The 25,128-nt window shown below is 53.9% G+C and overlaps 9 protein-coding genes across 9 annotated transcripts; 4 read left to right on the forward strand and 5 right to left on the reverse strand.

The window, feature by feature from the left end:
* Positions 1 to 36: 36 nt before the first annotated feature.
* UMAG_01673 (uncharacterized protein) lies at positions 37 to 2,604 on the reverse strand (the record flags this gene model as incomplete). The annotated part of the gene is made up of 1 exon (XM_011389354.1): positions 37 to 2,604. One exon carries the CDS (start codon positions 2,602 to 2,604, stop codon positions 37 to 39), a length of 2,568 nt encoding a protein of 855 aa, XP_011387656.1.
* An 807-nt stretch (positions 2,605 to 3,411) lies between these two features.
* Positions 3,412 to 4,389, forward strand: UMAG_11892 (putative cyclin-dependent serine/threonine-protein kinase PHO85; the record flags this gene model as incomplete). The annotated part of the gene is made up of 1 exon (XM_011389808.1): positions 3,412 to 4,389. One exon carries the CDS (start codon positions 3,412 to 3,414, stop codon positions 4,387 to 4,389), a length of 978 nt encoding a protein of 325 aa, XP_011388110.1.
* An 899-nt stretch (positions 4,390 to 5,288) lies between these two features.
* UMAG_11893 (uncharacterized protein) lies at positions 5,289 to 7,901 on the forward strand (the record flags this gene model as incomplete). Its single annotated transcript, XM_011389809.1, has 1 exon — positions 5,289 to 7,901. The coding sequence occupies one exon, from the start codon at positions 5,289 to 5,291 to the stop codon at positions 7,899 to 7,901; it is 2,613 nt and encodes an 870-aa protein (XP_011388111.1).
* A 62-nt stretch (positions 7,902 to 7,963) lies between these two features.
* On the reverse strand, positions 7,964 to 9,538 carry UMAG_11894 (uncharacterized protein; the record flags this gene model as incomplete). Its single annotated transcript, XM_011389810.1, has 1 exon — positions 7,964 to 9,538. One exon carries the CDS (start codon positions 9,536 to 9,538, stop codon positions 7,964 to 7,966), a length of 1,575 nt encoding a protein of 524 aa, XP_011388112.1.
* Positions 9,539 to 10,477: 939 nt separating this feature from the next.
* Positions 10,478 to 10,904, reverse strand: UMAG_11895 (uncharacterized protein; the record flags this gene model as incomplete). The annotated part of the gene is made up of 2 exons (XM_011389811.1): positions 10,478 to 10,767; positions 10,871 to 10,904. The coding sequence occupies 2 exons, from the start codon at positions 10,902 to 10,904 to the stop codon at positions 10,478 to 10,480; spliced, it is 324 nt and encodes a 107-aa protein (XP_011388113.1).
* Positions 10,905 to 11,594: 690 nt separating this feature from the next.
* On the reverse strand, positions 11,595 to 13,088 carry UMAG_01677 (uncharacterized protein; the record flags this gene model as incomplete). Its single annotated transcript, XM_011389355.1, has 1 exon — positions 11,595 to 13,088. The coding sequence occupies one exon, from the start codon at positions 13,086 to 13,088 to the stop codon at positions 11,595 to 11,597; it is 1,494 nt and encodes a 497-aa protein (XP_011387657.1).
* A 3,619-nt stretch (positions 13,089 to 16,707) lies between these two features.
* UMAG_01679 (putative pre-replication complex, subunit) lies at positions 16,708 to 19,428 on the forward strand (the record flags this gene model as incomplete). The annotated part of the gene is made up of 1 exon (XM_011389356.1): positions 16,708 to 19,428. The coding sequence occupies one exon, from the start codon at positions 16,708 to 16,710 to the stop codon at positions 19,426 to 19,428; it is 2,721 nt and encodes a 906-aa protein (XP_011387658.1).
* An 835-nt stretch (positions 19,429 to 20,263) lies between these two features.
* Positions 20,264 to 23,524, forward strand: UMAG_01680 (uncharacterized protein; the record flags this gene model as incomplete). Its single annotated transcript, XM_011389357.1, has 1 exon — positions 20,264 to 23,524. One exon carries the CDS (start codon positions 20,264 to 20,266, stop codon positions 23,522 to 23,524), a length of 3,261 nt encoding a protein of 1,086 aa, XP_011387659.1.
* A 202-nt stretch (positions 23,525 to 23,726) lies between these two features.
* On the reverse strand, positions 23,727 to 24,759 carry UMAG_11896 (putative NADH-ubiquinone oxidoreductase; the record flags this gene model as incomplete). The annotated part of the gene is made up of 2 exons (XM_011389812.1): positions 23,727 to 24,322; positions 24,477 to 24,759. 2 exons carry the CDS (start codon positions 24,757 to 24,759, stop codon positions 23,727 to 23,729), a joined length of 879 nt encoding a protein of 292 aa, XP_011388114.1.
* Between the last annotated feature and the right edge of the window lie 369 nt (positions 24,760 to 25,128).

Here is a 25,128-nt window from a genome sequence, read left to right on the forward strand (position 1 = left end):
GCCGTTGGGGCCTCCAGCATCTTCCTCATCGTCCCTTTAGGGGGCGTCGTCGCCCCCCAGGGCACTCGCGCCCTCTTTTTGGATGGCGCTCTCATCTGGCAGCTCCTCCTCGTCGTCATCATCGTCATCGTCGTCATCGTCGTCATCGTCGTCATCGTCCTCCTCGTCGTCCTCTTCTTCTTCATCCTCGACCTCGTCTTCCTCCATGTCCCCGATGTCGTCCTCATCTTCATCATCGTCAGCACCATCCGAATCAGCAGACGTGTTACCATCCGACATGCGACCATTCTTGACGTGTCGACGACGACGAACCGGACTGTCGTCATCACTATCCTCATCATCGTCCTCGTCATCGCTGTCATTGGTTCCAAGTGCAATGTCTTGCACATCGCCATCCTCGTCCTCGCCTCCACGTACCAACACTCCATCAGCGTCGTCGACAGCCATATCCGAATCCGAGTCATCCGACTCCTCGATCCACTTCTTGCCTTTCCTTCTCTCCTTGTCAACCGTACTGGTGTTCGGCACAGCATCGCCCTGCGACTTCTTGCCGAACTTGACACCTTGAACGCGAACTGCGTTGTTGCTGGCCTGCGATACGTACGCAGCTCTCGCTTCGATCTGGGAGAGCACCAGTTCGAGTCGACCGTTGAGCGCTAGCAACCTCTCATGTGTAGCGAGGCGTGTGGTGAGCGTACCGTGCAGTCCAGAAAGGCGGCTCACCAGGTTGGGTAGCGACATGAGATATCCCATGTGGTTGAGTAGCGTTGCGCGTACCCACTCGATCAGGCCTCGCGCTTTTTGACTTCCCATGCTACCTTTGCTCACGTGGTGTCCGCCAACACCGTTGAGTCGGTTGACACACTCTTCCAACAACTTAACTGCAAGTGGACCCGAGATCTTGCGCACCGTGTTGCGGATGAGAATGGCGTCGTTGTGGTTGAGACAGCTGGTCAAAAGGCTCGTGTCAGCAGAGTGCAGAGCCTGCGAGAGCGAAGATGCCAAAGAAGCTTCGTTCATCAACGACTCTTGTTTTTTGGTCGGCACGTCGGCATCGTCTTGGTCGGCTTCTTGCCCCGCCAGTGACGGATCGCCGAATCCAAGCTCTTTCAACCTTTGCGCCAGCGTAGGCTCCATATCGGCGCCGCGCGCCGAACTGGCTGGTACAAGCCCGCCGTCTTCGAGACCTGCCGAGAGGACGGCATCTTCCATATCTTGTGGTCTCACTGGAGCATCGGCGTACCTCTGCGTCTCTCCAGCGCCTCCTGTTAACTGCGCCTCGTCCGAGTCGGTAACGAGCAAGCCACCAGTGGTGGAGCCGTTCTTGCCACCGACTCTCGGCAGTTGCAGCGTCTGTTGCAATTGTGCGTCTTTGCCACTGACTACAGTGCTCTCTTCAATCGAAACTTTGGCGCCACGGATCAATCGTGCCAAACGAAGCTTGTCCGAAACGAGCCTAGCATCGATCCATTGAACGGATGATGCGCTGCCCTCGGTTGATGACTGAGCCAACAGCTCGAGCGAAGGCAGAGCAGCCGACTTTTTCTTTGTTGGCGATGCATCCGTATTCGAATCCGCTGGTAAACCGTAGATGCGTACGCTTCCGGTCTGCGTGACAATGGTGATCAGGGTGCGTCCTTGTTGGGCAGAAGAGGTGCTCACCGCCAAAGCTCGTACGGGACCGTCTAGCGCAGCAGTAGCAAAAGCACGGCCTGCGACGGCTTTTGCCGCTTTTGTGTCGTACGTCCATGCGCTGATCATACGATCGCCTTCAGCGGCTGAGACGAAAGAGTGATCATCAATCCACTCGAGATGTGTGACGGGGGAAGCGTGTCCGGTGAAAGTAGCACGAACCGCATTGTTCGACTGAGAAGTGTCTGTCAAGCTGATGCTGTGATGCGCAGACAGAACGAGATCACGTCGCGAAGACAGGAGCTGAACCGCCGATTTGTTGTCCGGGCGGAAGGACGAAAAGGGACGAAGAGCGTTTGGCTGATCACCCAGCTTGACATCGGCAAGGGCAAAGGAAGAGACCCAGCCATTTTTCGAGCAGGCGAAGAGCGTCTTGTTCGCTTCCGAGTAGGCCATGGACACGATTCCTGCATTTGCTGCGGAAGCGGTACTGCTTCCCGAGGCCGAGGATCCATCGAGAATCGCAACAGATTGAGCAAGGGCAGGGCTGAGCAGGTGCACCTCACCCGAGCTTAGACCAAGAGCCAAGAGCAGCTGAGTCGAGCCGGAACCGTTCGAATCTTCGCTGGCCTCTGCACCGTGCTTTCTTCGCTTGGCCGATTTCGAAGGCTGTGATGAGAAACGAATCCAGTGCGACGAGAGGCACTCTGCTCCACCCAGCGACGCCAGAAGAAAGTCAGTGACGAGCTGCGAACTCGAGGCTGCCGAGGCCGAAGCATTGTAGATACGCAAACGCTGCTGGTGGACCTGATTGCTGATGTGTGCAAAAAGTGTATGATCCGGAGCTGGAGAGAAGGAACAAGAAGCTGTAGATGCGTTCACCGAGCCCGACCAAGGGAGAAGAGGCTGGTTGAGTTCCGAGGTGGAGACGGGTCGAGACCTGGAAGGCTTGGAAGCCTTGTTCTTGGCCATGATTGTACTTGTTCTTCCGCCAGAATCGCTGCTCTGTACGATGCTAGTGCGATGGTGGTGTTCGTCAGTTGGACAGTTGGACAGTTGAATGAGAGCTACACCAGCAACGTCCTGTGGAGCAGTGAAAGCCTTGTCCGACTTTTTTTTTTTCCCTCTTTCTTTCTTTTCTCCTCTTCTCCCGAGACAAGTCGAGAAATTCTTCTTGATGCTGCAGCCCAAAAAAAAACCATGCCAATCGAAATAATGACACATGCTTACGTGAACAATCTGCATGCATTGACCCATCTTCAACGTGTTGTGCCTTCCATGCATGGGCGAATTTCGGAACTGGATGGATCCTTTTGAGGCAGGAGGCGGCTTCACGGCCCTTGCAGAGCAGACGCAAGGGAGAAGCCGACAGCTGCATTTTCGTTTGAGTTACTAAGTAACTTAAGTTAGTGCAACTCACCAACTTATCCGAGTCGTGACACCCGCCGCGGCTGAGACCGACACTCACGACTCACGACTCACACGAAGCAGGACGAAACACGAAAGCTGATTGACACTGAAGCTGACGCATCGCAGAATCACACCAACACCTTGCTGCTTTCTAACGTTCGACGTAACTTGTCTGGTCCGGCTCCACTCGCCTTGACTCCATCACATCGCTTCGCCGCAAACACGTATATCCACAAGCATCAGCATCGAGTAACATCGAGTCCTCCCGCAACACCGAGCTCAAGTTGTTCTGCATCTGCGCCCCGCCCACGCACACCACGCTAGGAACATCACAGCGCCTGCAGCGTCGATCGCCGAGGTCGTGACACGATGAACTACGTCCAACTCGAAAAGCTCGGTGAGGGCACCTACGCTACTGTCTACAAGGGTCGATCTAGGCTCAATAACGAGATCGTGGCCCTCAAGGAGATTCACCTCGATGCTGAAGAGGGAACACCGTCCACTGCGATCCGCGAAATCTCGCTCATGAAGGAGTTGCGCCACACCAACATCGTACGCCTGTACGACGTCATTCATACCGAGTCCAAGCTCATGCTCGTGTTCGAGTACATGGAGCAGGACCTGAAAAAGTACATGGAGATTCATGGCCACCGATGCGCCCTTGATCCAGTCACAACACGATCCTTCATGTTCCAACTGCTCAAAGGAACAGCCTTCTGTCATGAGAATCGAGTGCTGCACCGCGATCTCAAACCACAGAACCTGCTCATCAACAAGCGTGGCGAGCTCAAGCTGGCCGACTTTGGTCTGGCTCGTGCCTTTGGTATTCCCGTCAACACCTTTTCTAACGAAGTCGTCACTCTGTGGTACCGTGCACCTGATGTGCTGCTAGGATCGCGTACTTATTCGACCTCGATCGACGTTTGGAGCGCAGGCTGCATCATGGCTGAGATGATCTCTGGGCTGCCACTCTTCCGTGGACGTGACAACAATGACCAGCTCAACCAAATTTTGCGCATCCTCGGCACGCCAGACGACAATACAATGAAGAGACTCGTTAACGACTCGCCCGAAATCCAGATGCGAGCTTTCCCTCGAGTTCCCAGAGTGCCCTTCCAGAACATGTTCCCCAAAGCACACCCTCTCGCAATCGATTTGCTTGACAAGCTGCTCAAGTTCGACCCAACGCAACGCATTTCTGCCGATGAAGCGCTTCGACACCCCTACTTCACCACCTCGGCGGCGATCGCTGGCCTGACACACCCGCAAAGCAACAGCCAGCTCAACGTCGGCAATGGCGGTGCGCCTCAGCAAGGAGCGTATCAGCAAGGTGTTCCAGGACAGTAATTCAACTGAGGAATGATTGCAGTCAGCTAAAGCACTGGTCATGCTAAGACATGCTATACTATAACCACATCCTACGGCAGTTCATGGCACGACGTTCTGAAAGTTATCTTGCACAAGCTGGTTTCGCATGTCTTTTCCTGTCGACCGTATCTTTCGGCTGCATGTCATTGCCTAGGCACATATCTCTATTTTGAATAGCTATACAGCACTGCTTTCTGCCACCATATCGCCTTTGTTCCCCATGCTATCTTTGATTCTCACGTTTCAATCTTTTTTGTACCAGTATGCATTATTTCTATCATTCCTCCCGACCACAACCAAAGATGTCACGTCTTCGTGGCTAACGTCTGCTCGTCTGTCGGATCAAAGAAGTGCTGCTGAACGCCACTTGCTGTGAAAAGCAAGATCGCCGATAGTGGCCCTTGAAGGTGGCCAGCACCATTGGCTGCGGTTAGCGCGAGTCGGAAATTTGCAAGGATGACCATCCAGGCGTGACAGTTGTGAGTTAGTCGTGAGTCGTGAGTGAGTCTTCTTCAGTCACGAGTGTTAGGAAGAAATTCGTGATCATTGACGGCGCTTTTACCTTTTGATTTTGGCCAGAAAAATCGTGAATTGGTCAGAGCATAGGATCGTCGTTGAGTTCTTCCAAAGATCGCGCAAACTTGGACCCTTTGACAGTTCATCTTGAATCATCTAACTCTTCGTCACATCCATCACCGTCAACGACTACGCCAAGGGCTAGCCTGCGACATCTGCTCACGTCTCGTACACACATCGCAAAGGAGCAGTTGTTGGCTCACGACACATATTCTCTCGCCCATGCCGACCTAGTCATTTCATCATCTTCCCTATTCGGAGTTACAGCATCTGCATCGGCGGTGCTGGCTCGCTCACAGCCCATGCGCCATGCTTCTCAGCTGAGCAGAGGGCTTGCAGAAGCAGCCCGTTCCATAGAGAAGCCACACATCCCTCGACATGTTCCGCTTCCCTCGTCCAGCTACAGTGGTGTGGCCCAGGCTTCGGTCAAGCTCTCTCCGCCGAATTCAGCTGCCTATGAAAAAGATTTCTCCCCGGCCGCCGCACTACAAAACAATGGCCAAACTCACAAGACATCCGTGGCAGCTGAGTCTTCCCACAAACCTTTCTCTCAGCGCGGACCTGAAGCCAAAGCTGGCTTTCAAGGTAGCCATGGTCCGCAAGCAGCGTTGCAATCCAAGCGACAAGACGATGATTCGTCTCAACTCACGGATTCTGTTCAACCGATCGACTCACATTCCTCTCTAATATCAACGCAGCGGAAGCAAGGACTCTCTCTAGCGAACGGTCAACGCAAACCTGGAGATGTCCGTGTTCAGATCCGCCCTCCTGTTAAGCATCAACCCGACCTTGGCTCGAAGAGTAGCGTCACAGTTCAAACCAAATTAAAGTTCTCCGACTCGACCAAAGTGTTCAACAATGCCATCTGTTCCAGACATACAGATGCTAGTCGCGGATTGCAGAAAGTCACAGCAGCGTATCCACATCTCAGCGAGCCTCAGGCAAACTTACTGCTGCAAACTTTGGACCAGATGGAATCACTGCGTTCGTATACTCCTAGTGCTGCTCTTGCGTGGTATGAGGACTTTGTTTGGACAGCCGAACGCCAATCGCAAGGTTTAGAAAGGATTGAGACGCCCGAAAGCCTTTCTCTACTGCTTCGATATGCCTATTCAAGAAACGACTTACGCTCCTTACTTCGAATCGAAAGCCGAGCGGCGCGGATGACATCGATCATAAGGCGGTCTTGCGTCAATGTTTTCACCACAGATCCAACACCCAAGGCAATCGGCGGATCTGAAATAGACGATGTCTCCATCTGGCCAAGCTGCAACGAGGATCCTATTGTTCTGGCGTACAATCTAAAGATAGCTTTCGCAGCCAGAGAGGGCAACTGGGTCAAAGTAGAGGAGCTTCTGAACGGCACCAATCTCGCTAGCGCGGCCTATTTGCAAGCTCCTCAAAGTCGAAACGGCTCAGGTCCTGCAAAACGCTCGGGATCCTTGTTGAATGCGATAGGGTGGGGTAGCTTGCTTCGCTTCGGCTTGTGCAACGTGAAGAGTATCAAGCCTGGCCGTCTTTCAGCTCTGCACGAGCCAATGGGCAGCTCAACAAACCCGCCGCTACTGCACAACATCGAAGATGAACACGCGCACAAGGGCATACAGGACGAAGCGTACATGCAGGCAAAGCTTTCGGTGATTAAGCGTCTGTTACCAGATCTTGTTCGCTTCTCGAGCAAATCGATCAACAACAGCAAATTCGATAAGGTCACTTCGGCGGATGCATCGCATGTTACCACTGCGAGTGCTGGGGGGGAAAAGACGCCAGCTTGGCTTCTGCGATCTGTCCTAACACAGCTCGCCGAAAGCGGTGAAGTGGCGTCCACCCTGCGGATTGTGCAGCTTGCGGTTTCTGAAGAGTTGACTGCAATCCAACCCACCTCGACTGGAGGCAGAGGAGTAACTCACATCCTCAATCTAGTACTGATGGGATGCGCTCGAAATCAGAGTGTCAATCTTGCGGAATCACTACGGATCTTCAACAGTCTGACGGGTTCACAGCTCGGCGAGAGTATTTTTGGTGCAGTGGTCGTTGCTCCGCCATTTTCGATCAGTGAGGACAGAAGTGCGCAGCAATCGGAGCGCCAGCAATTGGCAGGCGAGAAGGCGACGAAGGACGAGACGCGTGGTCGTGTGCAGGCGCGGCACGCATTCATGGCTCCGAACGAAGAATCGCTCGTTCTGGTGCTCAAGAAAGTCAGACATCCGCTCTTCCGTGCTTCGTGGACGCACAAGCTGGTAGCTGAGTTCGAGCGGCTGTTTGCTAAGGTCAAGCTTTCAGGTCGGACGTACCGGATGATCATTGACAAATGTGTCACTCCGGCTCCTGCTTGCTCACTGCCGGGCGAATCGGATGCGGTTGCGTCCACTGCGACAGTCGAGCCATCGGCAGCTACGCCACGCTTCATAGCCAGCGGCCGGCGCGGCCGGCGCTTGCGACAAAAAGCCATGTCTGATGTCAGCAGCTCGGCTCGCACCAATCCCACCGCTGCACCATTGCACGCCGAGCCACGACGCACGACTCGAGGAGCGATTGTCAAGCAATCCATCCTCTCGCAGACGCTCGACCACATCCTGCACCGCTTCAACCCAGACTCGCGCTCATCACTCAGCTTCCACCTGAGCACCACCAACCGCCGCCGATTCGAGCACACCCTGTTGCGCGCCAAACGCTCCCTGTTGTCCAAGAAAGACAAGCATCTACAACGGCTACGCCTCGGCTCTGCTACCGCTCGCCTCCCTGCTGGTACAACATCCCACCACTCACACGCAGTCTCGCAGATCGACGCCCTCCTCCACCGTATCGCCCAAGTCCAACGTCTCGGCCGCCAGCAAGAAGCTCACGCCAAGAAAATGCCACACACCGCCGCCCACTCTGACACAGCCACCCATCCACGCCAGACACTTGTGTAATGCTCTTGCATGCAATTTGAAAACGGATGAATCATGAAAGCATATGCCACTGTTGTGCAAAACTACAGCTCTTCCTCGTCACTCATACTAGCAGCTCTAGTGCGTTTATCCTTCTTGTGGACGCCATGGTACTGGGAGCCACCGACCAACCAAGCGAGATCCCTTTCGAGTCGATTGCGTACTTCATCCATGGCTTTTCGAATGAGGAGTTCCTCTTGTTTCTGGTGGTCCTTCTTAACGCTACCCTGTGTACCTGTAGCTTCCAACGCTCTCGCCCAATTGAGCACGAGTTCCTGCGAAAACATTCTCGCATCCCCATTTACTGCCTTGTCCAGCCGATGCAGCAGTGTGGTCCACTGCTTGAGTACGGCAGGCATCAACACGGTCATGAGCGCATCGGGTGACGAGGGGGATGCGAACTCTGTCCCCAACATGTAAGCCAGGTTGCTGTGCTTGCCGTACGCATCCGTGGCGCCCACACCGCCCAGCTTGCTAGCTGAAGAGGCCGTGCATGCACCACTGCCACCCAAACCAAAGTTTGGCTGCGCCGATGCAGTAAACAGGTTGAACGCCAGACTGCTTTTCGTCACCGACGGCAGAAGCGCCTCGAGACGCAGCACACGGCTCGTGATCATCAACAGGAACGTGAACGTTGTCGCCGGATGCACCTCTTCCCTATCCGCTTGCAGTCGCGGATCGCGCTCGCGCAATCGCTGCTCGCGGTCCGAATCCAACTCGGTAACGAAAAACGGCAGATAGCCAAGTGCAGCGTCGACAAAGCTAGCAATCGGTGCACGCAACCTGGACCAAGTGTATTCGTGCCGTACAGAGCTGCCATCAGCTACAAAAGGTATCGCTGAGCGGATCGCTTTTTCGAGCTCATCCAGCGAACTCTCGACCGAATCCAGCGAAGGTGCTGGAAGCAACGACAAAATCTGTGCCGGAAGAGAGGCATCCTTGGACTGCATGAGCAGAGACGAAAGCATCGAGAGCAACGATGGCTTGTCCATGGAAGCGAGCATTTTGCCAATGTCCACGTCGATACCCGACATGCCGACGCGATTCGAGAGACCCAAAGCCGGGCGTTTCGACGATGATGGCGACAAGGTGTATGAGGTGTTGCTTTGTGGATGCACCAAAGATGATGGCGAGAAGGCAGATGTAGTGGCTGATGCTGCTTGAGACGCCTCGGTATTCATGAGTCCGAACCCGAGCCCCGCCCGTATCCGCTTCGGTAGCACGACACGCTTGTGTTCGTGCGAAAGTGCGAACGGATCAGATGCTAGCCGAGAGCTTCGGGTATGTGCCATGTCTTCGTCTTCGTCATCGAGGTCGTCATCCTCATCGAGGTCTCTGCGGCGCTTTGCATCTGAACGTCTCGTTGGACTAGGTGCCGTTAGTGATGCAGAGGTAGATGCGGATCCAAAGCCAAACGAGGGCGAAGCTGAAGAGTAGACGCCAACATTGTTGCCACCGAAAGAAGAACCAAAGCCAAAGCCGAAGCCGAGTGGACTGGGTGCATGTTGAACGGGTGCGCTATTAAAAGGGATCTGGTGATTGGGATTGGCTGACACGGCGGGTGAAGAAGACCGCGATGGGGAGGCAGACATGACGGAGAAGATGCCTGAGGCGGACATGACTCCGAGGCTGTTTGCTAGCGATGTCCAAAGCAAGTGTGATACATACGAGAGCTCAATGATGTTGGTATTGACAGTAAGTTTGAACGAGACTGGGTGACGGGCGCTCGAAATACGGCCTAGTTGATCTGTGATGTGTTGCGCTTCGCTTTCGGGGGCCGAGTCTAGTGACCCGTCCTCAAGAGGACTTGAATCGAGATGGTGGGAAAGGGGGTGACGTGTAGTAGAGAGGTGGGAGGGCAACAACTGCAATCTATACGGCTTACTCAAAGCGTCAAGACTCAGTTTGCAAAGTATTGGTGCCGCGCCACCGTTTTAGATCAGTCGGAACTGAAAATCGAATCAACTTGAACACGCCCGCCACCGCTCAATCACAAATCACAAATCACGAACCACGAATCACGAATCGTGCAACAAATTTTGTGACGGCAGAAAGAGTCAAGAGTCACAGAGTGGAGCAGTAGCAGCATGTGAGATTTCCAAATGCGCTGCGACCAGCTTTGAAACACTCAGACTCACGACTCACGACTTGTGATTAACCAACCCTGGGCTTTCGTGCTTCCACGCTCGTGCTGCGCCGCGCAATCACGAATCGTGAATCACCGACTTTTACCGTTTTCAATTTATGTTTGTTCAAGAAAGGAACGTAACATGTTACACAAAACTCCCTCGCCCGTGCTCCGCCTTATCCCAACTCACGACTCGGGCCTTGTAACTCAGCCTTGTGTCGTCTTGCTTCTAGACCACCGCTGGACGCCGCACAGACTTTGAAGAAGGGTGTCACCATAGACAATACCTTGTAGAATATGGCACTGTCCATCCCCAGCCGTGTTCGCCGAAGAATTGATAGCATCCTGGGACATTGTGCTGGTCAAAAGGAGTGCAATCAAACACGAGGAGGGCGAGAGTAGCAGTATCGGTGTCCGAGGCAGCATCCGATCAGAAGCTAGTTTTGCCGATCGAGTCCTGTACGCTGGGTTGGAACTGTCCCCCGACCCTCGCTCTCGTTTCCTCTGTTGAAGAGAAACCTTGGCCTGTTTGGTTTTCCTTTGAGAACTCGTCGCCGCCGGAAGCCGAGAGGCCGTAGCCTCCTTGATCAATGGTCTCGCCCGTCTCCCTGTGCTCGTCTGGTTCGCCTGGGTTGGGGTGAGCCGAAGACTGGTCGGTAAAGTTGTTGTCTGAAGCCAGGCGGTCGTCGCCTACCGAAAGCGGTTGGGCTCCCGCCGTGTCTGTGTCAGGCAAGAGTCGGGGTTGAGTCAATAAGGTTTTAGCCGTATAGAGCACGCGCTTTTCCGGAAGAGACTTGCTGTAAGGTGGACGAGCTCTACGTACTGCTGCTGTTGTTCGTGGTGTTCGAGTACGACATTCTGCTCAGAATCCAGAATCTGACGTTGTGGTTGTCGGAAGGGTCCTGATAGGCGTGACGGCATGCAGACTTGAGAAGGCAACTTATGCTTCACTGCTGCTCAGCAGGTCAGTGAGTTGTGCCCACTTGGGAATCAAATCAACACTACTCACGACCTGCACCTCAAGAGTTCGAGAGGCACACTGAAGAGTTACAGCCAGCTGCAACTCTGCAGCTTTGACAGCCGTCTACGTCATGTCGTTGCACCCGACCGCTGGTCTGATACATCACCCGCCACTCGTGACTCGTGACTCAGCTGTCATCAACTTGGTTTTTTATTTTTATTTTTTCCCTTTCAGTTCGGCCAAGTTACGATTCAAATGTCACGATCTCGAAGCTCATCACTACGATAACTCCTGCGGATCTCCTCAGGATTTTGGTGCGATCTAGATGCTATTGCGAAGCGAAAGCGAAGGGACAGTTGAATAGTAGCAATACAGAATTAGGCGGAGAGACAGAGGTCGGTGACAGGGGATGTGTAAAGAAAGTGTTCCTGGGATCCTTAGGTGGATGATAATTGCTTTGAGAATGGCGAATACGCTGGCCGGACAGGATACACAAGACGCCAATGTGCATTTCCGAGCCGTACCGCCTTGCTTCGCTTTGAAGCATCTCGAATGCAGCCGTAATCGAAGAGCTGCTGGTAGCGGTTCATTGAGACTTTGATCTGCTGCTGAAGAGAGATCGAAGGCCATCAAGCGAGCGGCGCTTGGACACCTTGATTTTCGAGGAGCCCAACAGCGAGTCGGGGCTTCCGTGTTCGATGGCCTCTACCTGAATGTGGGGCTTGGAATTGAATTGCTTATCAGCTTTGAACGGGTCGCGGAACAAGATTCTTGAAGACGAACAAGGTGTAAATCTGCTACCTTCGAAGTTGAATTTGTTGGCGTACGGGCTGGGCGTGACGGGCGAGCTGAATGCAGTGGCAGTCACACCAACAGCTTGTTCCTCTGTTTCGGAACGTTCGCAGGAATGGATCTGAATGAGATTTATCGTTTTGCGACCGGAGCTCGTAGTGGCTTCATCCGTCTCAGCATCCTCGGAAGCATCTTCGAGGACAGTATCCATCGAGCGCCCTCCGACGCTGTTGTTGCGGCTGGTGCTGGCGACTGCTCGCTCGAGAACGCGATCGCGTTCCTCGTATCTTGAGTCCTGCGGTGTGGCTTCAACCAGACGAATCTGGGGAACAGCTGTTCTCGGGTCCTCCGGCGCTTGAGGTGTAATTGCCGTGTTGATTTTGGAAAGCTTGGGCGATGACGCTTGTTTGAGTCTCGGGGAGTCATCCGGGATCGTCTCGACAGTGCTGGCTCGGCTGGACGCTAACGAGTCGCTGCGATGACGCCAATCCTGGTCGTCGTCTGATCCACCGTTGAAGCTGCTGGAGCACGATTGTGGACGTCCGCTTTGCGACGCGCTTGTCTGATGGCTTGGCTGCTGAGCCTTTTCTGTGGGCTGCTCGGGAAGAGCTTGCCTTAACAAGTAGATCGACCTCTCAAAAGGCGTAAGCTGGTACAGTCGAAGAGCATCAATGATCTCGTCCACCACCTCATCATCGTCTACGATCCGATCGATCGATGAAGTGGTGGGACTACAGAGACCATCGCTAGTCGATCCCCGATGTTGCGCTAGTAGAGACCGTTCTCGACGAATCGCCATCCATGCGCGAATGACAGCTGCCAGCACACGAAGACTCGTGCTCATTGTTCCATGTGGAGGCAGGCGAGGAGCGCCGCCATGCTGGTCGCGTGAATACGTCTCGTAACAGACGCCCTTAGCATCGGGTGAAGACAAATTGAAAGGCCATGCATACAGCGTCTCTGTCGGTGTGTAAATCAGGGTTACGGTAAGACTCGTGTTTGTTGTCTGAGCATCGGAAGAAATGCCGTTCGATGAAGACCTGCGCTGCTTTGCCTTGGTGATGCTGAGCACCGACCATTGGCTCGGTTGATAGGTCGAGGCGACAGACGATTCGGATTGAAACGGCATGGTCGGAGGAGTGGCAAGTGGCCAAGAGCATATCGAAGAGCAAGGACTCGTGGGCTCTGACGAAGACTTTTTAAGGATGCTGCGAGGAGCCGGTCGTGGACGCCCCTTGTGTGGCGACGTTGAGAGAGCAAACACATGTGGGGCATGTTGTTCGAGCATGGCTGCAGATGAACAGCTGCAGGCAGGCGCAATTATCACGCTCACCTGTCTGTACGCCGTTAGAGGTCCTGTCCAGTGGTCGAGCGCGTTCAAATCTTCAATGCTACTTATGCAATGCGGTGGGATCGCACCTGTGATCCAGAAGAGGCGTACAACTCGGCGGGAATAGCCACTGGAACGAAAGCTGGGCTTATTCGGGAGGAAAGTGGTCGAAATGAAGGATACGGTAGTCCAATTTCTGCTGGATTGCAAGTGTACGGTCGATGGTGGAGTTGGATGTCGCCAAGAAAAGCGGACTGTGCTGAAGTGGGTTAAGGCTCAGACAGTGAGATGCGATGAGTGCACAGGTGGAGCTAATAAAGGTGGAGACGTTGAAAGCGATGGAGACAATCAAGGGTATCTGAGGAAGCTGTTGCCAGTCATCTTAAAGAAAACCATGATCGAGCAGTTGGCATCTATGAAAGGCAAGAGGAAAGGCATGCAGTAGACCTAGCTGACGAGAGAGGGACGGTCCCGCGCGACATGAAGCGGCCCGGACGTTGCAGAAGGGTGTAGAGAGGCTCTGAGATCAACGGTACTTGGCAGTAAGACTGTAAGCCAGGTGCTACTGGAGAGGACAACGAGGATCCAACGATGATTGACCGGCTCGGCGCTTGGAGAGTTGGACACGGGATGCATCTTCTCGACAGATCGGCAAGCAACACACAACACACGCCGCATACACAAACTGGAGTGCAACTCGGATCCTTCTGCGCTTCGTGTCCATCTCGCAGAAATCGCAAAAGTCATCCGAGCGAGCACTCCTCGCAAACGCGAAGGGCTACGACGAATCTCGACGGCAGCCCTGTCCAAGCGCCTGAGCGACGTTCATGTAGTGTCAACGCCATTGTCACCCTAGCTCAGTGTACGCTAGCAGATAGGCTAAGCTTGTGGGCTGGGAAACAAACGAGAAACAAATCCACTTCGAAAGGTCCGATTTTTGGGCTTGAGAATCGTGAATTCAATCAAATCAAGGATACACGGCAGCGGCCAACGTGCAACGCGCAACACGCAACACGCAACACGCAATACGCAACGCGCAAGGCTGTCAAGACGAGCAAAGTTACGGCGTCCATGATTTTCTGTCCCCGTTCGTGAATCGTGATCAACTTAAAAAAAATAGTCTCGAATCGATAGTCTGAGACGGCGTTTCAAATCAAGTGCGAGTGAGGCGCTCTTGCGACAAGGTCAAACCACCATCTGAGCGGGTATACCGACATGGCATTCACAATCGTGAATAGTATGCTGCACCTATTCGCCTTTGATACGACGAATTCTACTCGACAGGTCTCCCATTCGTGAGGATTAGAGTTAAGAGAATGGTACAGCGTGATCACCTGACCCGACTAGAGCCCAATTCAGCAGTACGAGGCCAAGCGCAAAACACTTGGGTACATCAGGTGACACGAACAGCTCAGGGCAGCATGCTCGTGACTCACTCGGCGATCGAATAGAGCGAGAACGCGATCCTCGAGTCAACGCTGAAGAACGATAGTCTGAGTGGCACCATTCACGATTTGTGATTGACAATCACGAATAAACGTGAATCGTGAATTGTGAATTGGACTGTGACTCACGACTGGATACACGCCGGTTGATTCACGATTAACGATTCACGATTTGTGATTGCAACTCCGATCCTCACAAAATATGAAAAGTCGCCGCGTGTGGCAAACTTCGTATCGCCATGGACGATACGAGCACTCATGACTGCATAGCATGGAAACCAAGCAATTCACACTTTCACAGTGTAAGAAGTTTTCGAAAAAAGATGGTCTTGCGCCGCGCAAACAGTTGACAAGCTTTGAAGATATTCATCGTCGCTCAAACGTCACAGGCAGGCCGGGCCGGTCGGCTCGTGACAGCTAGAAATCCTGTACATCGGTGACTATAGACGAATAAGAAGTTTGCTTGACGATCCTACAAGGCGGTAGACACGTCGTCCGCACACGCAAGGCGAACGTCTTCTGAAGAAATTTGAATTCTCTTTCCTCGAATTCTCTTTCCTCGAATTCTCTTTCCTCGAATTCTCTTCTTGCAAGCTCCGACACCGCCGCCTGTCTTTGCTCGACTTGCCAGCGGTGATACATCCTTCATCTAGGAGATTGTGCCGATCAGGACAGGCGATCCAGCATCGCATATTCGGGACCAACAGCATCGTGACGCCCTTGACCCTCGCGATCTACACAATGGCAAGCCCCCAAGGACTCCGAGGCGAGACGGGTCGGAAGTACCAAGATGTTCTGCCAAGCGAGGTTAGAGACGGGCGTCTGATAACGGCGGCGTAAACATAAGCCTCATGATGGCGACCCCAGACAGACTTTGCCGTTCATACGACTCAAGCGCGTGTAGGACACAACTAGAAGGAAAGCTACCGCCGGTGACAAACGCTAGCAGGATTATAGTGGGATCGTCGAGCATAGAATTCATGTCTCACGATTTTGCGTCTAAGCTACCGACGGCACGGCCTTCTCTTGCTCGGTGGCGCAAAATAGGCAAATGTCGTGCTTTAACTCCTTACAAGCGAGGCGCCTAACACTGCACGTCACAAACATAGCGAAACACATAGCCGTTGCACCTTAGCGAGGTGGGATCATCCTTCGACAGCTCCATTTCCAAGGCTTTTCGAATCATGCGACCATTTTCACTAGTTGCCGTGTCTCTAGATACTGGTCAGATCTTCCGTTAGCCCCGGCGATGGTGGAACATAAAGTAGAAAGGCTATCCATCTCCACCGAAGCGAGTCGTGTCTTGTTCTTCTTTCTTCCTCGCCTTGAACATGCCGTCGGGTTGCGGGGTAAGCAGGTATCATCTGATAGATTGCTGCCTTGGTGATGCAGGTGGCTAAGCAGCCTTGCGCATCCACGATCCAGATTTGGCTTTGACAATGTCAGAGCGCACAACTCACGACTTTCCGAGACAAAATTTCGAGATTCGAGATATGATTCGTAATGTGATTCACGATCGGATAACTTGACTTATTTTCACAAATTCACAATAATTTCACGTTCTTCTCGGCGAAGTTATTCGTGATTCACGAATCACGTGCTCCAACGGTTTGTGAGTTTAGGGTTCTGTGTTAGACCTACATACTTGAATCGGCCGACTTGCACGCGCATCTCTGCTCTCGTCTCGCATACGAAAGGCGGTCGACGCGTAAACGAGACGGACGCGACGTTTGCGCTGTCGCGTAAATTGGCCCGACGTGAGGGGCTTTTCGAGAGGATCACGATGTTCTTGGTCTTCTGGGAGCACGCGCACAAGGGTGTTGTTGGTCAGTGTTTTTTGGTCCTGAAACGCTCCACGAAGGTCAAAGTGCGGACCTGCACAAGCATGCAATTTCCCAGTCGTGATCAAAGATTGTCAGTCGGTTGTACCTTGATCTTTGACCTCTTCCTCATCATTCCTGCAAAACAGACGTACCTGTACACGTGCAACTCCATCAACTCTTTCGCACATCCTCGTTCCGAATTGATCCTCGAGCCACGCTCTACTCGATCGATTTTCGGTCGCCTCCAGCCTCAGCGCTATATTGTCATTCGGAAACGTGGTTGCCTATCCTTGACAAACACTTGCCACGATGAGCCAAGCCCTCGACGATAGCACCAACCTCGACCTTCCCATCTTTCAGGATGATCTGCTTCGGGACAGGCAGCGAGTTTTTTCCGAGTTCCTTTCCAAGGATGAATATCAAGATGCGGTTCGTCGCATGCTGAGGATGGATGCTCGTCGACTCATCATCAACATTGACGATTTGCGGTCCTACAACCGCGATTTTGCTACCGGTCTCCTCAACGAGCCCAACGAGTACCTGCCTGCATTTGATGCCGCTCTACACGTGTCGGTCGAATTGGCGCACAACCCACTCAAGGACGATATCAAGGGTAAGCAGTACTACATTGGACTGCGTGGAAGCTTTGGTGACCACCACGTCAACCCACGTACTCTTCGCAGCATTCACCTCGGTAAGATGATGAGTCTCGAGGGCATTGTCACACGCTGCTCGCTCGTTCGCCCCAAGATCCTAAAGTCGGTACACTACTGCGAAACGACACACAAATTCCATCAGCGAGAGTATCGCGACGCCACCATGTACGGCACACTCCCACCATCGTCCACCGTCTACCCGACCGAAGATGAGAACGGCAACAGACTCACAACCGAATACGGCCATAGTCTCTTCCGCGACCACCAAATGATTTCGATCCAAGAAATGCCGGAACGTGCTCCTCCAGGTCAATTGCCTCGAAGCATCGACGTCGTCATGGACGATGACATGGTGGACCGCTGCAAACCAGGCGACCGTATCCAGCTAGTAGGCATGTACCGATCGCTTGGTAACCGCGTCGGCCAGAGCGCTTCTTCTACCTTCCGCACACTCATGATCGGAAACAATCTCAATCTCCTCTCGTCCAAAGTCGGCGGGGGCATCGCGCAGGCGCACATCACTGACACGGACATTCGCAACATCAACAAGATCGCAAAGCGAAAGAATGTCTTTAACCTGCTCTCTCAATCCTTGGCACCGTCGATTTATGGTCACGAATACATAAAAAAAGCAGTCCTGTTGCTTTTGCTCGGAGGCGAGGAGAAGAACCTGCCCAACGGTACCCACATTCGTGGTGATATCAACATTCTCATGGTCGGTGACCCTTCGACGGCCAAGTCCCAGATGCTCCGATTTGTGCTCAACACGGCTCCCCTCGCTATCGCCACCACGGGTCGTGGCTCGAGTGGTGTCGGTCTTACAGCTGCCGTCACAACGGATAAGGAGACCGGTGAGCGTCGTCTTGAAGCCGGTGCAATGGTGCTGGCTGATCGCGGTGTCATCTGCATCGACGAGTTTGACAAGATGAGCGACATCGACCGAGTTGCTATCCACGAAGTCATGGAGCAGCAGACCGTCACCATTGCCAAGGCTGGTATCCACACCAGTCTCAACGCCCGATGCTCGGTCGTGGCAGCAGCCAACCCGATCTATGGCCAGTACGATGTCCACAAGGATCCACACAAGAATATCGCCCTTCCCGACTCACTCCTATCACGTTTCGATTTGCTGTTTGTCGTTACCGACGATGTTGACGAGCAACGCGACCGAATGATTTCGGAACACGTTCTGCGCATGCATCGATACCTGCAACCAGGTTTGGAAGAGGGTACGCCTGCAGTGGACAACCTCGACCAGGCACTTGATGTAGGTGCACCCGAAGGCACCGATGCCGACGGCGCAGCCATGCTTGGTGACACATCGCCATTTGAAAAGTACAATCCGCTGCTGCACTCGGGTGTCACGAGCGCCAGTCGTGGAAGCGACAAGAAGGAAGTGTTGTCGATCGCCTTTATCAAAAAGTACATTCAGTACGCCAAGTCGCGTATTCACCCTGTTTTGACCAGGGGTGCCGCCGAGTGGATCGTCAATGTCTACTCGAACTTGCGCAACGACGAGCTATCGGGAAACCAGAAACGCACCTCGCCATTGACAGCACGTACGCTTGAAACCCTGATCCGTTTGGCGACGGCACACGCCAAGAGCCGACTCAGCAACAGGGTAGAGGAGCGAGACGCCGAAGCTGCTGAGGAGATCCTGCGTTTTGCTCTGTTCAAGGAGGTGCTTGGTGGTCGACGAGGCATCCATAAACGTCGTCGAACTGGCAACAGTCCCATGAGTGATGACGACCATGACGAAGACGACGTCGAAGATGACGACAGTGGAGACGACGCTGCTCGGTCTGATCCCAGAGCGGCGTACCGCAGTGGCCGCCCTGCCCGAGGCAGGCGTCGCGGGCGTGGAGGACAGCGTTATGGCGAAGAGGAGCATAGCAGTGACGATGACGACATGCAGATTCAGAACGAAGTTGTTTCCTCGCAACGCTCGACGCGATCCAATGGTGCCTACGCTACACGTGCTGCTGCAGCGACGCTCACCAGATCCAAACCAGCGATGGTGGGCCCTGGAGGCATGGACGAAGAGGCAGTCGACGACGAGGATGCACTGGAAGCCATGCGCTCGGTCGATGTGGAAGTCATGACCCCGCCTCTGCCTGTTCCGGCGGCGCCTTCAGCCACCATCTCGGCACAAAGAACGGAGGCGTTCAAGGACGAGCTGTCGGATCTGCTCTTCTCTTCCGATGGTCGATTGGCCGAGATGGACGCCATCCCGCTCGACGAGCTGCTGCCAGTGATGAATGAAGGCCGCCGCACGGAGGACTTGTTTGACACCAACGAAGCGCGCCAGGTGCTCGAGATGATGCACAGGGAGAACAGCATCATGTTTAGCGAAGACGTGGTGTTTAAGCTTTGACGCTTTGGTCGTATACCCCGCGGTGCTTTTGAGCGGAGCGCTCTTTGCCTCACATCTTCTCACGGTCGTCTCACCTGCTCCTTTGACATGTATCTTTTTTGCAACTTCCATGCTTCCGTCTCACTGTACTTGTCTCTTTACCGGCTCTCCAGGTTTTGGTGTAACATTCATTGTTGAAAGATTTACCTGCTTGTGTGGGACCTTCTTGTGCGAAGCTTCGCGTCCGAGGTCGACTCGAAAGTCGACACAGACGTTGACCAACGGACGTGAGCTTACAAAGGAGCACAGAGAGGTTACATCTGGTGTTGCAAAGCAGCACAGAGCAAGGCACGGCTGTCAACGATTACGAGTCTGTGAGTCACAGTCACGAGTCGTGAGTGTTGCTCAACGAATAACTAACTTGTGTGAAGAGGCTCTGCATAACTCGTCTGCAAATCGACAGGCCCAAAAAAGACGCGTCTTTGGGAGAGGGACGACGGGCGCAAATCACCGTGCACGAGTGCGGGGAGCTCAACTCTGCTGCAGTGTGACAGCACAACCCTTTCAGCTTTGGACGTTGACTCGTCGACAACTGCGGACCCTGTTCACGGTTCCGTGTTCTTGTTCTACCACACCACAGCGTCATTCTAACATCAGTCGTGATCCATCACGCAGTCCTCGTCTTGCTTTATCACTCAAAGCCAGGCTGCTTGTCTGCCTCGCTACCAAGCTGCATTTTTGCGTAACACTCTTTCTCGTCCAAGACGTGCAACGACAGCAGAGCGCAACAACTTCATTTCACCAACATCGGCCCCCTGTCCTGGGTGTCCGCAATCCGCTGCTGACGGTCATGACGATGACGTTTCCTGTCGTCCAGACAGGGTCGAACCTCTTGAACCAAGCGTCATTGCGGCTAGACCTCGACAATCCAAAGCAGACTATCGCACAGCTCAAAGCCATCCGTAACTCGGTGATTGGCTCCAGAACCAAGAAATCGAATCTAGTCCACACCGGCATCGTTGAACAGCTAGTGCAGCTACTTCGCATGGATCTCAATTCAACTACCTATGCGTCCGATCTCGTCAGTCTGTCAGCCACCATCGTCGCTTCTCTCGCCAACACCCCGGCGCAGTCAACTCTGCTCCAGCTCATGAGGTCTGGCACCAACGATGCCCTGCTGTGCTGCCTGCGCAACTTGAGCCAAGAGTTGACTCGTTCCAACCGACACATCCTCGACCAACAAGATGGTGCCTTTGACGCCCTAAAACTTCTCGAGTCAACGCTCAGGGCGCTCCGCTCGATCCTGCTGTCAGTAGCTGATCAGCTCGCAGCAAGCCCCAGATGGGGCATCGGATCGAGCTTCGGCACCAAAGCCGCCGCTTCGGGTGTTGCTCTCGCTCGCGTAGGCTCTGGTGCTGCCGCTTCTAAAATCTTTGGTAAAAGCAGTCGAGACTCTTTCTCTGCTGGACCGGCTCCAGTGGAAGACATCCTGATGAGCAGCACAAGTCAGGACAATCTTCGAGCAAAGGTAAAAGAACAGCTGGTCGAGACCGAAGCCGAACAGCAGCGCGAACTGCGTCGTCTATCGAGACTTTTCCTTCACCAAGTCTATGATCCATCCAATCTGCCTTTCTTGCTTGGTCCTCTCTTTATGTGCCCCGTGCCTGAGCAGCAAGGCTCATCAGCTCTTTCAGCGTCTGCTCGACCCGGAAAGACTCCTTTGTCGACGCAAGCAGGTAGCGTCTCGATGAGTGCATCTGCGGGCATCGCTTCTCCGCGCATGGCAGAGGTGCACAGATCTTCAGCGGCTTCGACGTTCGCCTCACCTTCGGGATCTACGATTGACGTCGAATCCTTGCCAATGACGATCAAGACCAAGATTCTCAGCGTGATCGAGATGATCTGCGCCATTCTATCTGCAACCCTCTTCATTCCTGGATGCAGCACAGATCGAGCAAGCGACGTGTCTAGGTCCTTGGCAGAACAAATATCGCAACGCCGCGAAAGAGTGCTGTCCTTCATCGCATCTGAGAGCCCTTTCGCACCCGGCTTTAATCATGAAACCTCATCTCGTGGGCGTACGGAAGCTATCCCCGTGAGCCGATTCTCTCCCGACCTGCAGGCCGAAGTGATCCGCAAAGGATCACGCTCCCGTTCGCGCATGAAGGACGCAGAGGGTGGTTCCGACACATTTGACACTCCGCCGCTCGCTCCATCGGATGAGGTCGTCACCGATAGACTGCGTGCAGACCCCGATCTGGCATCCTCCGCACCTACATCTGTCCTCACAGTTCTACTTGCAGCTGCCGAGTGTGGTTTTGCCAAAGCACAAGAGGCAGCCCTGTATTGTCTCTCAGAGATCACACGCGACGAGCCGGAAGCATCGTTGCGCCTGTTTCACTGCACCGCACCATCCGGCATGTTCCCGACCTCCGTCCTGCTGAGCTTGCGCCAGACGAGCAACGCTAACGTCCGACTAGCTGCATTCGGCTGTCTCGCCAACATTGTCAAGGTCCATCCGTTCACTGCCAAGACGAATCAGTGCGTGCTGGAGGTGCTGATGGAGCTGCTGGATTACACGCCTGCCGGTCTGCCAGCGGCAGGATCGACGGTACCATCATCGCAACTTCAAGGATCGAGTCAGGTGGAAATCCAAATTCAAGCCGCATTTGCGATCGCTCGACTGGTCGCCGACAATGTCACCTTGCAGACCTTGGCGACGGAAAGCTACAATGCATTGCAAAAGCTGACTCAGCTGCTCGATCAGGCTTGTAACCGCAGTCAAGCGCCCAGTGGTGCTAAAGCGGAACGTGCAAATGTGTCGACGACTATCCTGGGAAGCATTGCGGTCAGCACACGGCGCAATGACACTACAGTTGGCGTTGCACCACCTACCATCGATGAATCTGCCATCCGGCTACGCGAAGCGTGTCTGACAGCTCTGGCAGCTCTGACGTTCCAGCATGATGAACCGCGTCGAAAACTGATCGATACCGTGCAGCCACCTGTGCTCGCCATGGTTGTTTCGAGTATATCCTATCCGGCGTTGGGTGTCAGGGTGGCTGCGTGCAGATTGAGTCGAGCTCTATCTCGCAGTCTTTCCATCCTGCGCACCTCGATTGTGGATGCTGGGGTGGCGCCAAAGTTGGTGGCGTTGCTGCAGGATCCGGAGGAAGAGGAGGTGGTCAAAGTAGAAGCTACGGCTGCGATCTGCAATCTCGTTTTGGATTTCAGCCCGATGAAGAAGCTGATGCAGGAGTTGGGTGGAGTGGACAGTCTGGTGGAGCTCGCTCACGGTGGTGGACAGAAACAGGACGAGGAGAAGGGGTATACGTTACAAGCAGCAGCTACCTTGCCTGTCAGCTCTTCCAACAGCACTGGCAAGACGCATCGGGGTGGCACGCATCTGTCCGGATCTCAGCAATTGCGATTGCATGCGTTATGGGCGTTGAAGAACCTACTCTCGCACTCGGACACAGCGCTCAAGACAGCCGTGATGGCGAAATTGGATTTTGGCTTCATCGGTACGCTTTGTGAATCGGGTTGCGAGATGGCGTTCAAAGAGCAAGCGCTCAACATCCTGCGCAATGCGGCGGCGACCAAGGAATCCGACGTGAGCTTTGTGGTGGATGGAATGGGCGGTGGGACGCGACTCATGTCGATCTTGGAACAGTGTATCTGGCAAGGTCGATCGGCGGGCGAGCCGGGAGCAGCGGTGATCGAACAAGCCGCGTTCGTGCTCGTTAACCTCGCTACAGGCACGGAGCAGCATAGGCAACTGATCCTCCGATCGCCCAATGTGATGGATGCGCTCGGGTTTTTCTGCAATCATCCCTGGAAGGACATTCGCGTTGCCGCGGCGAGGTGTATTGGCAATCTCTTGTCCAGGTCCAGATCGGCGGCAGTCGCACCAAGTCAAGTGACCGCACCGGTGCATGCCGCCAATTCCGACACGTTTCCCGACGTGCTTTCCGAAGCCAAGGCTCGCCTCGCTAGTTTCGGCCTCGACGTCAAGATCAGCCAACTCGCCCAGTCCGATATCGAACTCGATGTCAGAGAAAGGGCAAAGTCGGCTCTCAACAAGCTCGGCATGGATACAAAGTCCACCGTGTCGTAAAGTGCCGTCGTACTAAGCAAACGATGTGATCAAATCCTTGTCTAGCTTTTAGTTGTAAGTGATTCGAGCTGGCTGGGTTGGTGTGTGCGTCGAGTTTGAAAAGCGTCATCACAGATCTATCAGGCAGCCAGACACAGCGTGCGATACTCAAACTAGATGATTGCCACCGTCGTAAAAGAGAAGACATTGTGTGGAGAGCTGTCTACTTCTTGGGCTCCTCCTTTGGCTTAGGAGGGGTGAGCTTAAACGCGTTGGGCTTGTAGCTCTCACCCTCGCCAACCTGTTCCCACGGGCTGTTGGCCTCAAAGTTCCTAAACGCCTGGGTCAACTGCAGGGGTTCGCTGACGACCCTCTTCTTCTCCTCATCGTACCTGACCTCGGTATAACCTGTGAGCGGGAAGTCCTTCCTGAGCGGGTGACCTTCGAAGCCGTAATCGGTCAAGATCCTTCTGAGGTCTGGGTGGCCGATGAAAAAGACGCCGTACATGTCCCAGATTTCGCGCTCGTACCAGTCTGCGGATCGGAAGACGGCAGTTGCCGAGGGTACCGGATGTACCTCGTCTGCATACGTCTTGACGCGGATTCGCGCGTTGTACTGCACCGAAAGCAGGTGGTAGACCACCTCGAAGCGTTGCGAACGCGTCGGATAGTCTGCACCGCTGATGTCCATGCACGCTCGAAACTGTGTCTGCGTGTGATCGCGCAGGAAACTCAGAGTCGGAATCACCGCGTCCGGTGCAACATACAGGGTGAGCTCGTCCTTGACAACGCTAAACTGCTGGATGAATCGAGGCAGACCTGCATACCAATAGCAAATACAGGAATCGCCCGAATCAAGCACGTGTACCAGTTCGCGGTGCAGCATCACAAGAATGAAAACAGAAACAACATCAGTATCCATCAACGACATAAAAACATGCGTCACATTCTGTCCTCCTCTGCTGAGACATACAAGAAGTGATATAGCTGCCGAAATCGTGCAAAGGCCCTGCAATGTCGGTGTACTTGTCGACAGGGTTCGAGCCAGCCAACTCGATAAAGGGGCTCACAGAGTTGACGCGATCGCCCTTTCCATCACCCTGGATTGTGGGTCGCGCAGACGACCTGGCGACCGAGTGAGAGAAAGTGCGCACGCCGACGGGAGCCGCTGTCGCAACTCTGAAGCTGGACGAAGTGGCGCTCCTGGCCGAGACGGCTCGGAAGAGTGTGCTAGAGACGAGTGAGCGGGCCGACATGATCAAAGAGCAGCCACCGAGGCGATGGTCGATTGGGTTGACCGGATCGAAGGTGGTGAGGTGGCGATGGACGTGTTCGTTGGGTGAAAGTGACAACGGAAACAGATAGGTCGAGAAGCGTTTGGTGATTCGTGATTCACGATTGCGGGATGAATATTTTGGATGACAAATTGGCGGTTGAACGGTGCGCTGCGCTGCTCTTGGCTGCAAAGTGGCCACTGTGAGGCCCTACAGCTCGATCGCAGCTCACAACCTTCGCGTTCTTGCGTCGGCTCCGAATTCAAGTACCAATTCTTAACGGCCGAAAAGACAAAGTCTAACATGCGCAAAAATGTCTGTGCAGTCGTGAGTTACGACTTCCTCGTTCGG

The sequence above is a fragment of the Mycosarcoma maydis genome, chromosome 3 (genome assembly GCF_000328475.2).
Source record: "Mycosarcoma maydis chromosome 3, whole genome shotgun sequence".
NCBI classification, from domain to species: Eukaryota; Fungi; Basidiomycota; class Ustilaginomycetes; order Ustilaginales; genus Mycosarcoma; species Mycosarcoma maydis.